Raw genomic sequence first — 18,191 nt, 5'->3', positions numbered from 1 at the left:
CAACCCCTTGTCAGAGCGATGTACAGCAGGCTGGCGTGTGTATAAATGTAACCTCATTGCCCAGCATACAGGAACTCCCACTTAGAGAGGAATGAGAGTACCATTATTGCATCATGGTGGTTGCGACCCATGGGAGTTTGGGGACCAGTCCTTTCAGAGTTTTGGCCAGGTGATACACATGGTTGTCATTCAGATATTACAGGGCCTTGGGATTGATGTTGGGGACCAAGTGGCACCATTGGTTAGTTGTTCTTGAGCTTGAGACTGTACTGGGGGTTGCCCCTGTTGTGTCATGTACACCGGAAGAGTCCTTGTAGGTATGCGTGATGGTGGCGGCTTTGTGGGTGAGCCCACTCTGGACCTGTCTGATCAAGTTCTGCAAGGTAAGCTGGGCTGCCTCCAACAACCTCAGAACTGACTGGGATTAACCAAAAAATATTTCTAAGGATATGACAAGATGTCCTGAAATTTCAAATAAGCTACCATGCCAGTGCTTCCTGAGTAGAAATGATAGAAAGAAAAAATCACAATCTAAGTCCTTAGGGCTCATGATTGAGCTGCTCATCTTTCCAATACTCTCTTGATTCATGTCACAGTACTTTACATTTTGAGGGGGAAAAAATAGTCTACACAAGTTATAAAAAAACAACTAACTACCTACTTTGAAATTTCATTCAGAATTTTGTAACATACTTACCCAATACACTGTCATCATCTGCTTCAGGACTCTTATCAGTGGAGCATTTTATAAGAGCTTTCTTTCTCTCTTTAATGACCTAGAAAAGGAGGAGTGGAAAATTCAAACAGTACATTATAACTGATATATACTATATATATATATATATATATATATATATAGGATCAAAATATTTTGTCTCTAATTTCTAGCTTCAAATCATGTTATTGTATAATACAATGACTTAGAATTAGAAAATGCATTTACACCAAGTAATTCCTTTACATACACTCTCTTATCAAAAGTATCCAGAGACCCCTATTTAATATGGAATGAAACCCTGGATGTCACAAAAAGGGTTGGACTGGCCAGTAAGAAAGGAGGTAGTAAGTATTGTATTATGAGTAGAGATGCAGTAACAACAGATTAGGGTTGGTTAGGAGAGCTCAGTGACATTGAACGTGGACTAGTCATTGGATGTCACCTGAATAACAAATCCATCAATCCTTCTAAAGCTGCCCAAATTGACTGTTGGTGATGTAATTGTGAAGTGGGAACGTGAAGGAACAACTGCAGCTAAACCAAGACCAGGAAGACCTCATTTCATGATGGACAGGGACCATCGAGTATTGCAGAGGATGGATGTAAAAAAAAAGTAAGAAATCAGTGGAAGGAATTGCTTGTGACTTCGAGGGTGCTACCAGCAGTCCAGCCAGCAGAGTGACAGTCCATCAGGAGTTAAAAAGAATGGGGTACAACGGTCGAGCTGCTGCTTATAAGCCAAACATTTCTATAGTCAATGCTAACCAGCTCCTGATGTGGTGGAAAGAGTGATGCTACTGGACAGTTGCTGAATCAGGGCTGTGCAGGCTCCAGTCACCTGTTTTGGTCTACAAGTGATAATATGAAGGAGGTGGGAATTATAGGAACATATAGGCCTGGAAGAGAGGAAAGAGACATGGAAATATTTGAGAAAATAATAGATTATACTCATAAAAACAATAATGATACGGTAATAATTGGGGGAGATCTAAACTTGCCTGGAATGGAGCTGCAAGTGAAGCCCATGAACAGAAACTGGCAAATAGGTTAATTTGGGAGGGAGGATTTACACAAGTAGTACAAGAACCAACTCATCTCAATAACTTGCTAGATGTATTCTTGGTTAAACCATGGGAAATTGTTGATAAAACTGAGGTAATTGAAGGAATAGGTGACCATAAGGCTGTAATAATGGATGTAGGACTCGTACCAAAAATGCTTAATAAGAGGGTCACAAAAGACAAGAAATTATACAGAAAAACTAAAGTTGATGAATTTGGGACTTACCTTAAATCACAATTCAGTTGTTGGATAAATGCAGGGAATAATGTGGATACACTCTGGGCTAAATTTAAAGGAATCATTTGGGAAGGAGAGAAGAGATTTGTACCTGTTAAGAAGGGTAAAATGACCTCAGACCCTGTTTATTACACAAGGGAAATAAGAAAATTAAAAAGAAAATGTAGAATAGTAAACAGGAAAATCAAAGAGGATAGGGAGAATAGAGAAACTAGAAAACAGCTAATGAGGGAACTGAATAGAGTGAAAAAGGAAGCAAAAGAGAATTATATGAATGGCATACTTCAAGAGGGTAATGACCACAAAGGGAAATGGAAAAAGCTGTATTCATATGTTAGGAATCAAAAAGGAAAAGGAATCCAAATTCCTACAATGGTGGGAGAAGGGGGTGAACACTATTAAACAGATACTGAGAAAGCAAACCTCTTTAGTAGGGAATTCAGAGATTCTGTAGAAGATTGTCAGGACTTGGAAACCGTAACAGAAGATAGAGAGGGAGAGACACACAGGGACAAAAGAAGCTTCTCATTCACAAATGAAGATATTTTCAGAGAAATCCAACTGCTTCAGCAAGGAAAAGCAGCAGGAAGTGATCAAATTACGGGGGAGATATTAAAGACAATGGGGTGGCATATAGTGCCTTATTTACATTGACTGACAGAGCAAATGCAACACCAAGGAGGAGTGGTTCGAAAGGGATGAAAGTTGGGGAAAAAACAGAGTCAGCACGGAAGAATAATTGATGTTTATTTCAAACCGATATGCAGGTTACACAATGCGCATGGCATCGACTCAGCAGGATGTAGGACCACCGCGAGCGGCGATGCACGCAGAAACACGTCGGGGTACAGAGTCAATAAGAGTGCGGATGGTGTCCTGAGGGATGGTTCTCCATTCTCTGTCAACCATTTGCCACAGTTGGTCGTCCATACGAGGCTGGGGCAGAGTTTGCAAACGGCGTCCAATGAGATCCCACACGTGTTCGATTGGTGAGAGATCCGGGGAGTACGCTGGCCACGGAAGCATCTGTACACCTCGTAGAGTCTGTTGGGAGATGCGAGCAGTGTGTGGGCGGGCTTATCCTGCTGAAACAGAGCATTGGGCAGCCCCTGAAGGTACGGGAGTGCCACCGGCCGCAGCACATGCTGCACGTAGCGGTGGGCATTTAACGTGCCTTGAATACGCACTAGAGGTGACGTGGAATCATACGCAATAGCGCCCCAAACCATGATGCCGCGTTGTCTAGCGGTAGGGCGCTCCACAGTTACTGCCGGATTTGACCTTTCTCCACGCCGACGCCACACTCGTCTGCGGTGACTATCACTGACAGAACAGAAGCGTGACTCATCGGAGAACACGACGTTCCGCCATTCCCTCATCCAAGTCGCTCTAGCCCGGCACCATGCCAGGCGTGCACGTCTATGCTGTGGAGTCAATGGTAGTCTTCTGAGCGGACGCCGGGAGTGCAGGCCTCCTTCAACCAATCGACGGGAAATTGTTCTGGTCGATATTGGAACAGCCAGGGTGTCTTGCACATGCTGAAGAATGGCGGTTGACGTGGCGTGCGGGGCTGCCACCGCTTGGCGGCGGATGCGCCGATCCTCGCGTGCTGACGTCACCCGGGCTGCGCCTGGACCCCTCGCACGTGCCACATGTCCCTGCGCCAACCATCTTCACCACAGGCACTGCACCGTGGACACATCCCTATGGGTATCGGCTGCGATTTGACGAAGCGACCAACCTGCCCTTCTCAGCCCGATCACCATACCCCTCGTAAAGTCGTCTGTCTGCTGGAAATGCCTCCTTTGACGGCGGCCTGGCATTCTTAGCTATACACGTGTCCTGTGGCACACGACAACACGTTCTACAATGACTGTCGGCTGAGAAATCACGGTACGAAGTGGGCCATTCGCCAACGCCGTGTCCCATTTATTGTTCGCTACGTGCGCAGCACAGCGGCGCATTTCACATCATGAGCATACCTCAGTGACGTCAGTCTACCCTGCAATTGGCATAAAGTTCTGACTACTCCTTCTTGGTGTTGCATTTGCTCTGTCAGTCAGTGTAAAATTTCTCTTTGACTATGTCATAAATAATAGTGTAATACCAAAGGAATGAAAGGAATCTATTATAATACCAATTTTTAAAGGAAAGGGTGATAAAAGGAAACCAGAGAACTACAGACCAATCAGCCTGACCAGTATAGTTTGTAAAATACTGGAGAGTTTAATAGCAAAGTACATCAGAGGGATATGTGATGATAAAAATTGGTTCATGAGGAGCCAGTATGGATTTAGAAAGAAATTTTCTTGCGAGGCACAACTGGTGGGATTTTAGCAGGACATATCAGATCAGTTAGATTCAGGAGGCCAGTTAGATTGCATAGCCATAGATCTTTCCAAAGCCTTTGATAGAGTGGAACATGGAATATTATTAAAGAAATTGGAGGGAATAGGATTGGACGTAAGGGTTATACGTTGGATAAGAACATTTCTAAATTCAAGGGTTCAGAAAGTCAAAGTAGGAAATAATATATCACAGGAAGAGAAAGTCTGGAAGGGAGTTGCACAGGGTAGTATAATTGGTCCTTTACTTTTCTTAATACACACAAATGATTTAGGGAACAATATAACATCGAAAATAAGATTGTATGCAGATGACATAATTTTTTATAGGGAAATAGATAACATTGAGGATTGTTCAGAATTACAAAGGGACCTTGAGAGTATCCAAGAATGGGTTGAAGAAAATAATATGAAGATTAATGGAGGCAAATCAACTGTTACAACATTTACAAACAGGAGCTTTAAAACTGAATTTGAATATACTTTGGATGAGGTAGTTATCCCAAAAGATGGCAAGTGCAAATACTTAGGTGTGAGATTTGAAAGTAATTTTCACTGGAAGGGTCATGTTGATGACATTGTTGGGAAAGCATACAGATCATTACATGTCATAATGAGGCTACTTAAAGGATGCAACAAAGAATTAAAAGAAAAAAGTTACTTAAGTATGGTTCGTCCATTATTGGAATATGCAAACAGTGTTTGGGATCTTCACCAAGAATACCTAATAAAAGAACTAGATGGTGTGCAGAGGAAAGCAGCAAGGTTTGTAACAGGGGATTTCAGGAGAAAAGTAGTGTATCAGAAATGTTAAAGGAACTTGGGTGGGAAACTTTAAGTAAGAGAAGGGAGAAAACTAGCCTTATAGGATTATATAGAGCCTATACAGGAGAAGAAGCATGGAGAGATATCCGTGAGAGGCTTCCGTTGGAAAATAATTATATTGGTAGAGCTGACCACAAGTACAAAATTAGAAGGAATTTTAGCAGAAGCGATTGGGGTAAATTTTCTTTCATTGGGAAGGGCGTGAAGGAGTGGAACAGTTTACCAGGGGTAGTGTTTGATCCTTTTCCAAAATCTGTACAGATATTCAAGAAGAGAATAAACAACAACAGAGATAATAAATTAAATGTTAGAGGGCATTTGACCAGTGCAGGATATTGTAAATAAAAAATGTGTGTGATTAAATTAATTCCATCCCCTGGTCTAAGGAGTTTGGACAGCCCAAGTAGGGGACTGCCTGTAGGGTTGAAGTACAGTGGGGACTTTGAGGGCCCTGGGACCGCTACGGTAGCTGTGAAGGCCCTTCAGGAACTCTGAAAAGTGGTGGCAAAAGGGGCTCTGGTTAAGACGCAGCAGGTCGTTATGCTACTTAGGTTCCAAAATGGGTAAAATATAAATATGTAAATAAATTCAATGTTAATTTTAATCTTAAACCAGTTGTATAGTATTATTAGAAGTAATTTCACATACCGTACTGTATATGAGTTGACTATGTTTGTAAGATATTATAAGTAGAATTTTGTAAACAATATAAATTTATTAAGGATGATGTGTGTGTTTAATAGAAAAAATTATTAGGGTAAATTGTATAATATTGTATTCTAGGAAAATTTTCTTCGTCTCCTGTTAATTTAAAATTTAGTGCTTGACAATAATGTATTTTAGTGTGCAATTTGCCACCGAGGTAGACACCTCATTTGCAAATAAAGAGATTTTGATTTGATTTGATTTGATATACACTGACTGACAGAGCAAATGCAACACCAAGAAGGAGTGGTCAGAACTTTATGCCAATTGCAGGGTAGACTGACATCACTGAGGTATGCTCATGATGTGAAATGCGCCGCTGTGCTGCGCACGTAGCGAACGATAAATGGGACACGGCGTTGGCGAATGGCCCACTTCGTACCGTGATTTCTCAGCCGACAGTCATTGTAGAACGTGTTGTCGTGTGCCACAGGACACGTGTATAGCTAAGAATGCCAGGCCGCCATCAACAGAGGCATTTCCAGCAGACAGCCGACTTTACGAGGGGTATGGTGATCGGGCTGAGAAGGGCAGGTTGGTCGCTTAGTCAAATCGCAGCCGATACCCATAGGGATGTGTCCACGGTGCAGTGCCTGTGGCGAAGATGGTTGGCGCAGGGACATGTGGCACGTGCGAGGGGTCCAGGCGCAGCCCGAGTGACGTTAGCACGCGAGGATCGGCGCATCCGTTGCCAAGCGGTGGCAGCCCCGCACGCCACATCAACCGCCATTCTTCAGCATGTGCAAGACACCCTGGCTGTTCCAATATCGACCAGAACAATTTCCCGTCGATTGGTTGAAGGAGGCCTGCACTCCCGGCGTCCGCTCAGAAGACTACCATTGACTCCACAGCATAGACGTGCACGCCTGGCATGGTGCCGGGCTAGAGCGACTTGGATGAGGGAATGGCGGAACGTCGTGTTCTCCTATGAATCACGCTTCTGTTCTGTCAGTGATAGTCACCGCAGACGAGTGTGGCGTCGGCGTGGAGAAAGGTCAAATCCGGCAGTAACTGTGGAGCACCCTACCGCTAGACAACGCGGCATCATGGTTTGGGGCGCTATTGCGTATGATTCCACGTCACCTCTAGTGCGTATTCAAGGCACGTTAAATGCCCACCGCTACGTGCAGGATGTGCTGCGGCCGGTGGCACTCCCGTACCTTCAGGGGCTGCCCAATGCTCTGTTTCAGCAGGATAATGCCCGCCCACACACTGCTCGCATCTCCCAACAGGCTCTACGAGGTGTACAGATGCTTCCGTGGCCAGCGTACTCTCCGGATCTCTCACCAATCGAACACGTGTGGGATCTCATTGGACGCCGTTTGCAAACTCTGCCCCAGCCTCGTACGGACGACCAACTGTGGCAAATGGTTGACAGAGAATGGAGAACCATCCCTCAGGACACCATCCGCACTCTTATTGACTCTGTACCTCGACGTGTTTCTGCGTGCATCGCCGCTCGCGGTGGTCCTACATCCTACTGAGTCGATGCCGTGCGCATTGTGTAACCTGCATATCGGTTTGAAATAAACATCAATTATTCGTCCGTGCCGTCTCTGTTTTTTCCCCAACTTTCATCCCTTTCGAACCACTCCTTCTTGGTGTTGCATTTGCTCTGTCAGTCAGTGTATTTGAAGTGATGGTTGAAACATTCAGCTGCATAAGCTGTGCCATAAGGATTGACACAGTAATTTGTTAGTGTGTGTTTGTGTACTTCTGTATCAACACTGTTGCTTGATGAGATGCCGCCTATTTTCCTTTGTTTAAGTTTATAATATCATAGCCTATTTTCTTTTGTTTAAGTTTATGAAAGCATGACGTTTTACTGCAGAAGCGATTAGGTAGCGGTGTAGTATTCAGTATTATTCTGCTTCATAATGTTCATAGAGAGTTGAGCATGTTAATCCCCTAAAATGATAAATGCCTTTTATTTAGTACATCATAGTTTATGGCAACCTTTAAAGTAATTATTTATTTTTCTGATACACAATGATTACAAAGCATGTTGTTCGGCACATTTTTTGTAAACGCTATCTTGAACACATTTAATTATGTATGTCTCAATCAATCTCAATCATCAATGATCTGCATTTAGGGTGATTGCCCAGGTGGCAGATTCCCTAACAATTGCTTCCCTAATATTTGCAATTATTTATGCTTGTTTACCTAGCTTTTCCTTAAATGTTTTCAAGAACTTGGAAATTTATCAAACATTTCCCTTGATAATTTATTCCAATCTCTCACTCCTCATCCTATAAATGAATATTTGTCCCAATCTCTCCTCTTGAATTCCAGCTTAATCTTCATATTATGATCTTTCCTACTCTCCATTCAATCTCCACTCAAGCTTATTCTTCTACTTATGTCATTCCACACCAACTCACTACTGACAGCTCAAAACATACCACTTAGTTGAGCAGTTCGTCTCCTTACTCCCAAGTCTTCCCAGCACAAAGTTTGCAACATTTTCATAACACTACTCCTTTGTTGTAAATCTCCCAGAACAAATCGTGCTGCTTACCTTTGAATGTTTTCCAGTTCTCGTATCAAGTAGTCCTGGTGATGGTCCTATACACTGGAACCATCCTATAACTGCGGTCTTACCAGAGAATTGTACACCCTCTCCTTTACATCCTTACTACAACCCCTAAACACTCCCTTTTGTAACTACAGTACTTCATTATTACCCCAATGAAGAGCATTCCTTTTATTAACACCTCGGTTGTTACATTGTTCCCCATGAGGTACATCACCCCATCAACGCAATAATTAAAACTGAGACACTTTTCCTCTTGGTGAAACTTACAACTTAACTTTTGATCCCATTTGCATTCATACCATTGTCTGCTGTCCATCTCAGTACATTGTTGTAAGTCCCCCTGCAGTCGCTCATAATCCTGCAACTAATTCACTACTCCATACAATATAACCGCAAGTATCCTTATCTGTGATTCTTGATCTTTACTCGTATCATTTATATATATAAGAAAATGTAAAACTCCAATAATGCTGCCCTATGGCAGGATTAGGTAACACTTCACCTACTCAAATTCTCTGAGTTCTATTCTATTTTCTAGAAATATCCTTATATGAAAGAATATATACATGTATTGCATGGAGTACCGTAGTTACAAATGTGTAATGAACACACCCTGAGGCTTGCACTGTCTGATAACATCCTGGCTAGTGCTTGTAAATGCTATTTCTTGTACATGCAGAGTTCTCAGTCAGCTCGTGACTTTGACATGCCTGGTGTGCATTATTTCACTGACTGATCTGAAGCAAGGTTTCCTAGTTCTGAACTTTCTGTATGATAAATGCAGGAATGCATTCTTTAAAAAATGATGAATAGAAGGTTTACTAACCCAAGTTATATAGGTAAAACTCTTGGAATGCCAAAATTTAAATGATAACATTTGATTACCATGCTGAAAAAGAAGGGAAACTTACCTTCTTAGTGAAACCATGAAGAACTGCAATGTCTGCTTTGTACTTTCTGCCCATTGGAGATAAGTAGAAGATGAAGTCCAAGTACAACCATGGTCTTAGCAAGCGCTGGATTGTGATTTCAGCAATTCTGAAATAAACAGAAAAACTTCAAGGCTTTCTTTCAAAGAGCTGTCCTCCAGTTAGGAGGTCAGTTTATGAGGAGTAAGGCCCTTAGCTCATGTACCAGTATGCTTAATGTTGATCAAATTGTGACCTTGGAGATTGAAAGGCATCTACTTATATGAACAGAGATGGCACATTAAATCAACATTAACCTAACAGCATGGAGTAGCTGTCTGCTGTGGTAGAGTGACGTGTCTGACACACATTCCACCACATCTGCATTGTCCTCATGAGTTTCCTTCAAACTACAACCGAGGTCTCTTCGCACCCATCTAAATAAAGCTTCATTATTTTGTTTCATTTATCTATCAATCCATTTTAACAATTTTTCGCCTCGTTATCGATGTGTAAAATTAATTGACTATTCGCTCGTGTACTTTTCCCGCAATGGCGTCTGTAAATTAGGATAATTTTTCTTATGATGCTGTATAAGGAATATTAAATTAGTGTTTTAGTGATTATGAGGATTAGTAATTATAATTTTAGCGACAATTCTGATGACAGCGATGCTGATGTCGCTGAGTTAGACCGTGATGAGGGTGAAATGATACAAAAGGGACTGTTGTTTCCGACAGTATTCATGCTGGTTGTGGTAATGCTGTGTGTAATTTTCACTGGAAAGATGGATAACTATGCAAGAAATAAACATATTGTATGGTGTGTGGACCCCTTGGTTAGCTGTAAATCTTGTGGAACCAGTTAAAGCTGTCAAACTGTTTTCTTTTTTCACTTGAACTCGTCCACCTGATTGTAACAGAAACAAATTGCTGTGCTTAGCATTATATAAAGTCCTGAGGAATGTTATTTTCATTTTGATCTACGATAAGAGAATTTATTCTAGTCACAGAAAATGAGATGTACATTACCTTAGCTCTCATCATGCTGATGGGAATGATGCAAAAACAAACTTTTAAGTCTTACTGTTCAAGAAACTGTACCACTGTCACGTCCCTTTTCTGGATCTGTTATATCTCTAGACAAATTTTAATCCATATGCAAATTTCCACACTTCAATGACAATGAAGCTAAACACATTATAAATGGAGGCCTAAAAGCTAGTTCCAATAAATATAATTGCAAATTTGGAATATATGGTATTATAAAACAGTTTGGTGCATAGGTACCGGTATGCCATTCTTTAAATGTCCAGTGAAAGCTCCTCCCGCATCCAGTCCCTGCTTAGAAGCATGCACTGGGTCGCAGAGACCTGGTTCAATATGTTTTTTATTGTCCCTGTCGCCAGCATGCACCAAGCACTTCCTAGCTCCTTTCTCCCCATGAAACGCAACAGTCAAACTTCATTTGTTCTCGACATTTCATTGCGCATGCTCTTGTCGGGTCTGGCCAACCCAATGCAACCATTTTTGCAGGCCATTATTTTTAAAACTCTTGTTGTTGCTTCAGTATATTTTGACTGTTCTTTTACAATTATGAAGCTAATGCAGTCTGGATTATTCCATGTTAAAGGAATCTCCAAATGAAGAAGGTCTTGGTGGAGATGAAAGTAATAATGTAACCGATGAAGTAAAGATAGACATCCTTCTTCTGTCCCAAGTGCCAAAACTATATTTGTGGAAAATATGTACAATTTGCTTGCTGTATTTACATAGAAGTTGATTGAACTGATGTTGGTATATCCTTCAGTTTGTTTCAAAAAGAATTAGATTTTTGTTTTCATGTATCATGTTACGAAATTCAGACGTAGATGACAAATTTTGTATTTTTTTCTATGATTTCATATGCAAAATACTTGGGAAAATGATTGATGGAAGGAGTGTAAAAATTAACTGAATAGGAAGATTTATGCCTGTTGATTTTCACCTAAGTAATAAATGTTTTCCAAAACAGTGTTTTAAGTTAAATGTTTTTGTTTCTTTACATGTTTAGAGAAATAGTTCAATTTTTCCATATATTTTAAAAAATACTGTAATTTTGAAGAAAGTTGTTCAATGTAAATTATATTCACGTCAAAGGCGTTCAAATAAATGAAATAATATCACAAAAATAATAGCACTGAAGAAATCATTAAATTAGAAAATAAAATGACAAAGAGAAACATGGGTCTGAGGGACCTGTTGTGACGACTAAAATTGTATGAGGCCACTTCAGGGTTAACAGTACTGAAACAAGTGATACCTGTCATGCATTTTGAAGCATGACTACACTACAGTCATCTACCCAGAAACTCTATATGCTATGGTTTGTCACTAAAGAGAAAAAGCATGATTGAAAACCTGGAATTCAGATAGAAAATAATTCTTGTAAAGATCCTAGGCCCAATAACAGAAAACAGGGAATCCTGGATACGTCACGATTCAGAGCTCTACACCCAGGTAAAAAGGTGTTTTGACAGTTAGTTTTCTGTGTGATTCTTGATGCAAGTGTAATGGACTAGTATAATTTGGAAACAATTTTCTAACTCAAGGGTAAATAATGGAAATATTTTTTTTATTATTATTATTATTATTATTATTATTATTATTATTATTATCATGACTTGTGAAGTGTGTCTATAAAGTTGATTATATCTATTAGTATCAGTATTATTTATGTAGTTATGTCTGGTGTTTATTTGGTATAAATCATGGTCTTATTACTTGTGTGTTATTTGTGAGGTTATGTCATGAAACACCTGTTGTATGTATATTAATATGAGTTTATTTAATGTAAAAACACATAATTAATAGTATATAATTGAATATTACCTGTAAATATGATGTATGAATCCACTGCAATGTTGTGCAACATACAGTAATAGTCCAGAACAACGTAAGGTTGGAACTAGAGAGTTACAGAAAAATCTATTCATTGTAAATGGGCTATTGGAGACTCTCGAAATCACAAGAAAACATGGTGTGTCATATTCTTCTAGAAGACTGGCCAGGAAATGTATCTAAAGAGGCAGACTTGAGGGTTGAGTGGAGCTGTGTTAGTGCGAGTTATGAGTGCAAGTAGTTAACACTTTTAACACTATGCCCGTACGGGAAACGGGCATGATTTTCTCGTGTGTTTATATCCAGCTGCACGTATCACGTATGGTTCCCGTCCCTTGGTTGGAGGTAATAGTTCATCTAGTGACCACTAGAATGCAGCAGTTATCGGGAATTTTGAACTGAAACGATAAACAGGGTATTTTCTCCTTGCCGTGACCTCTACCGAAGCACTCGGTATGCCGTGTGTTGCACGCGCCAAATCTGTCACGCTGTCAGCTGTGTTACTGTGTAAACACGTCTTCGCGCCGGCTCAGTGATGGTGATATTTTGGATATTTTATTGGGAGAAGTGGGTTCAGAGATGGATGAAAGTTATGACGACCCTGCTTACGAACCGGATAACGTATCAAGCGATAGTTCAGGTAAGATTTTTATTTATTATGTCACTTTGGAATGTAAGTGTTTAGCTGTATTATTTTACTCCAAATACAAATGATAGAAATACTTTGCCTACAGAAATTTGGGGTTTTTTTTTTTCATTTAGATGAAGAGACGCAGGCTGATGATTCACCTGTGCCGGGAACATCTGCTAGATCATCTGAACCTGATGACGAATGGTCAGAAACAGATGACCAACCACAGCTACCTGTCTTCCAGTCGGCATCTGGTTCTACTCAGTTTTGCGCGGGGAGTGATGAAATGGATTGTTTCAGTAAATTTTTTAGTGACGATGTGATCAAAAATATAAAAACAGAAACTAACAGACATGCAGGTATGACAATTGCGGCAATGAAATGTCATGGCAAACTGAAGGAACATTCCATGTGGCACCGATGGTCTGCAGTTAAACTTCACAAAATTTATTGGTTTTTTGCAACAAATTTGCATATGTGTGTGGTGAAGCTACCCAAACTTAGTGATTATTGGTCTACTGATCCCTTTTATCAGACAGGATTTGCCAGTCGATTGTTGAGTCGAATGTTTTCAGGACTACCATACGAAAACAAACTATTCCTAAATAGGTAAATATTTTATTCCACTGCATTTGTGTTTATTTGTGGCCTAAGTAGTCGCATTAAATGATTATTTTTATTGTTTGAGCAAGCTTATTGGTATAACCTCAATGTAAAAAAAAATTCCGTACTATTTTTTTCATGTTTTTCATAAGACTAGTATAATTAAATTACTTCAGATATTCACTTGTTGATTAACATCTTCATTTTGGATGGTTGACATATTCATACAGTACAAAAATCAGACATGTAATATGTTTCGCTGTTCCATAATAACATGTTAAAAATTAGCAAAAAGACCCAGTTCACAGCCAAGATCCATGTTAAAATATGGTAGTGTTGAAAGTGTTAATCAAGTGTGTGAATTTGTTACATTGGTAGTTGGTTGACATGCAAGTGTTGCAGTCTTCAGTCTTCTTCTGCTTCTTTGTAGCAGTGTTTTGTTTGTTTGTGTGTGTATAATGGGTAAATAATTTGTAAATAAAATAGTGTACACAACTGACAGCATTTTGTGTGTGCGTCTTTATGGTATCAACATTCTACAGCTACATACACAATGCTCCAGCACCTGGTAAATGATACACAAGACTAACAATGACAGCTGCATTGTCACTCCAGTAAATCTCATAGATGACTGAGCATTGCAAAAACATTCTGTAGATACATTTCTTGGCAAAATAAGTCTTAATATTGTTCATTTTCTTTCATTTTTGTGGTTTTTGCCACACCTTCAGGAAACTCAATGTATTTATACAGAGGGGTTGGAAGCAACGTGAACCGGGTAAGAGGGTTGGACATACTGATAAATCGTTTGAAAAAGTTATTCGATATTTCATGCTGTTATAATTTTTCAACATTAAAATTTTCATATCTGGTCTGTGGTGAAAGGAGATAACATACAATAGAGGGAAATTTGAATGATCCACCTTTTCTCAATACATAATATGTTGTTAATAGGTTCACAACATTTTTTATTCAGTACCGGTTTCGGTGTCTATGGACACCATCATTAGCTGAAACAGGTCATATGAACAAAGCTGGTCTTAAGCCACATGCAGATTTAGCAACACCGCCTCACAAAGCCCGTTTGAATTTGCCTGCATAGCGATCTGATTGGCTAAATTCAGCAGCTGATAAAATGACAACGGTGCAAGATATCGAATTATTCCTTTCAAATTATTTATCAGTATGACCAACCTTCCAATGCTCATATACCCGGTTCACGTTGTTTCCGACCATCCTGTATATTGGCCTAATATAGCCATATTCACTGTTCAGTATAGTTTGACTTACAGTATTCTTTTACTTTCATAAGAAACAACAGCAATTTCTAATAGGAATTAAATTCTTTATGTTTCAAGAAATATACATTGTAACCGCAAAGACGGATCACATTCCTTACCCGATACCTCCATTTTCTTACTCGTCGTTGGGCAGCCTAGTTTGACGAAATGGAGTCGCTCAGCGGATACCTCAGGGTTTACTTATGGAAAGTAAGACTTGTAATCTTACTGTAGAATTCGCTTTACGTGAGTCAAGAGAATTCCAACTCACGGGTGACACCTATCGATACTCATGACATAATAATGATCATCGTCGACAACTTTATCAGAGTATTGACCTCGAGAGAACTTACCATGGTTAAATGAACACTTAATTACACGGTACCTTTCTTAGCTATTAATTAACTTACAAACTAGACAGTAATTAAAGAATTCATGACACCAGCAATTATAGAAAAATAACAAGACATTTATTAATAAAATATTAAGTTATTAAATTTCCATATTATGCACGTATTATTTTAAATTGACTGAAATACGTATGGAGAATGAGTCAGCGCTGGCTCGCAAAATAAAACGAAAAATAATATTCAGTATTTTAAAATTATTAAGATGATCAGTTCCTTTGTGAAGTAGAAGTTCAATATTTACACATTTACAATAGATCACTGGACACATCTGAGGTCCACCTCGGATTTGGAATGTAAGTATAACACCGACACAATTAACTAGTTCCGATAGTTCACTTTCTTTAGTCTGATTATACCAGTCTCACTTGGATACAATATCCAGCCGAAATGCATCTCGAATACACTAATAAGTTAAGTCTGACTAAATTAACATACATGTAAATTAAGCCTGAATAAATCAAAGGAAATCGAAAATAGTTCTAAGGAATCAAGATAATTTTTGAGTGAAATCCGAAGTCATGATTTTGTTGCAACGATCTCGTTGTGCGTGGATAACTATTTACGAACTAAGGCATTCTTTCCTAGTGCCTGGTAAATGCGGCTCCTACTCTAGCCTTTCCCTAGCTGAAGTTCGTTAAAGAAATGTACGTTCAAACGGAGAATATTAATCGATCTAGCTATCTATCTAATTTCAACATAATCTTTGGCTGTCTTACACATGTCCTTTTAGGTTCAATGTCCCTTTCTATAGTTATATTCCAATAACATTCAACTACAATGCAAGCTACTTTTCTCTCTGACAATTAGTATGGAAGCGCTATGCCGCGAGGTTTAGAAAACATAATCTCATATATATCGGCGTCGTAATGCATCTGGCTAACTACAGCTATTCAAAGTATCGTAGTATTCTAATGTTCATTATAATCATCTACACTGACATACGATTACGTCACGAGCATACATCTATAATAGAAAATCCAGTTCGTACCTTGGCTTGTGTAGCTCCAGCGGTGTGGGCACTCTTACGCAAATAAATCATAAAATAAACTTGTGGTGTGGCATATCTCAACTTGCAGGTACACGATGATCCTGCATCGCGTAAAACATCTCATATCACTATATATATAATTCGAATCTTTCATCCAATTACCATAATCATATTCTTATTACAACATCCATTTAATATTAACACCGTAGCCTCCATAATTTTATATCGCGTTCCCAACTTCACGACTACGTTAAAATACCACACAGTTTCTTAATAATATTTACAAGTCACAGCTTCTCATAACCTACGGACGAGTTCATTGCCCTTTCTATGAACCAAACAATGCGTAATTCCATTTGTTTCTTTCTACACCGCGCACAACCATTCGTGACGTCAACTTTAAGCATTACTTCAATGAAATCTCTATAATCTCCCAGTATGTCATTTCAATCAGCTGTTTCACATTTCTCTTCAAACCTCACGCTTCCTACAAGTATCCTGGTCGATATAGCATAAACTATTGCTATATTACTAAATCGTAACTGCGAACTTAATTATCTCACACATCGTTGGTAATCCTCACTTGCATTGCCATATTTATCGGTCTACAATTAGCCCATTGGCACATACCTAAGGTACATGTGTAGGCAAACCAAAAATTATGCGACAAAATATTATGAATGACTTAGCTCGCTCATGGTTGTCCCTGGTCCAGCTGTTCCGTTCCCATATGGATGTAGTTGGGTCTTCGGTTCGGTCACGGGTTGAACATATGGTACGTCATCCGCTTCTTTGTTCTGGAAGTACTATCTGGATTCCCGTTGCCTTCCTTCGTCATGGTTCGATCGGATGGTTACCCGTCGCCTTCCTCGTCATTGCCTGGTCGTAAGGTAAGATGAATTGTTCCCAGGTCGGTCCATCATGTGAATTTAGCACATCATCTTGATCATCTTCTTGTCAGTCTCAAAGTTGAAGATTATATTGCAGTATACAGCCATTTATGCTATTCTTCTCTGACGTCTTTAATCCTTAATTTTATTTATTTTTATTTTTCTTCGTAGCTCTTCGACGTATCCGCAATTTCGTATGTAACGACTTCAGTACGTCTATTTTCGTCTGAATTGCTTTTGAATCTTGACGAAAACTTATTCTTTATTGTTATTCAATCGTTGAAATATTTCTTTTCTTATGCGCGATCCTTTGCTTCTGCTCAAGAATTATTCCGCTGACGATGATTGCGTCCGCTCTCGTTGTCGTGAAAATTCAAGATGAAGTTTTTTAATAATAATGTTTTTTCTATTTTTGTTGAAAACAATACTGTAGACCGTCCACTGTCCGTTTTACTCGAATACTTGACCATTCCATGACGTATATGGCCCTCTATAACATCACAACAGGTGACTATTCCTTGATTGCAATAGATTACATGGCCCATACCTTCGGTCGGCGCCATTTTGTAATCTGTCGTGGACGTGCGAACGGGCACAGCATTAATCATTGAAGTAAAACAAGCAAGCAATCATTAGACATCCTCATGTTTGTTCTAAGTTTCTTTTATATCTCCCCTTGGATTATTACAGTCAAAGAACCGCTCTTCAAAATACTGGGAATAAAAGTTTAGGCTACTCACTCATAAATTGCAGACACGTATTCTGAGCCAGTTGCCTCTTGAGCATTTATAGCTGTTCCCATAGCAGTTTCTAGTGACAGAAAAGAACTTCATCAGCATTATTGTATGTATATAGTTATTATTAACTGTATGGCATAGAGTAAAACAACATTAATTGTACAAGAACAACATGGATACATACATATTTACATAATTCAAAACAAATGTCCAAGCTCCTTAGATACTCCACTGAGTTAGGTGTTACGTGCACAGATTCCCTGAAGTCCAATCAATACTGATCTGCATATAGGGCAGTCGCCCATGTGGCAGATTGCCTATCTGTTGTTTTCCTAGTCTTCTCTTAAATGATTGCAAAGAAGTTGGAAATTTATTGAACATCTCCCTTGGTAAGTTATTCCTATCCCTGACTGCCCTTCCTACAAATGAATATT

The 18,191-nt window shown here is 39.5% G+C and overlaps 1 protein-coding gene across 1 annotated transcript in view; it reads right to left on the bottom strand.

Annotated features, from left to right (window-relative positions):
* Positions 1-18,191, bottom strand: part of LOC136872312 (uncharacterized) — a 256,624-nt gene that overhangs the window by 25,564 nt on the left and 212,869 nt on the right. The window contains exons 20-22 of the mRNA XM_068227426.1: positions 17,761-17,830; positions 9,343-9,469; positions 698-776 (exon numbers count right to left, since the gene is read on the bottom strand). Coding sequence (XP_068083527.1) covers positions 698-776; positions 9,343-9,469; positions 17,761-17,830 — 276 coding nt within the window. The remainder of the gene's footprint in view (positions 1-697; positions 777-9,342; positions 9,470-17,760; positions 17,831-18,191) is intronic.

This window comes from Anabrus simplex, chromosome 4 (genome assembly GCF_040414725.1).
Source record: "Anabrus simplex isolate iqAnaSimp1 chromosome 4, ASM4041472v1, whole genome shotgun sequence".
Classification (NCBI taxonomy): Eukaryota; Metazoa; Arthropoda; class Insecta; order Orthoptera; family Tettigoniidae; genus Anabrus; species Anabrus simplex.
This window is presented reverse-complemented; position numbering and strand designations above follow the sequence as displayed.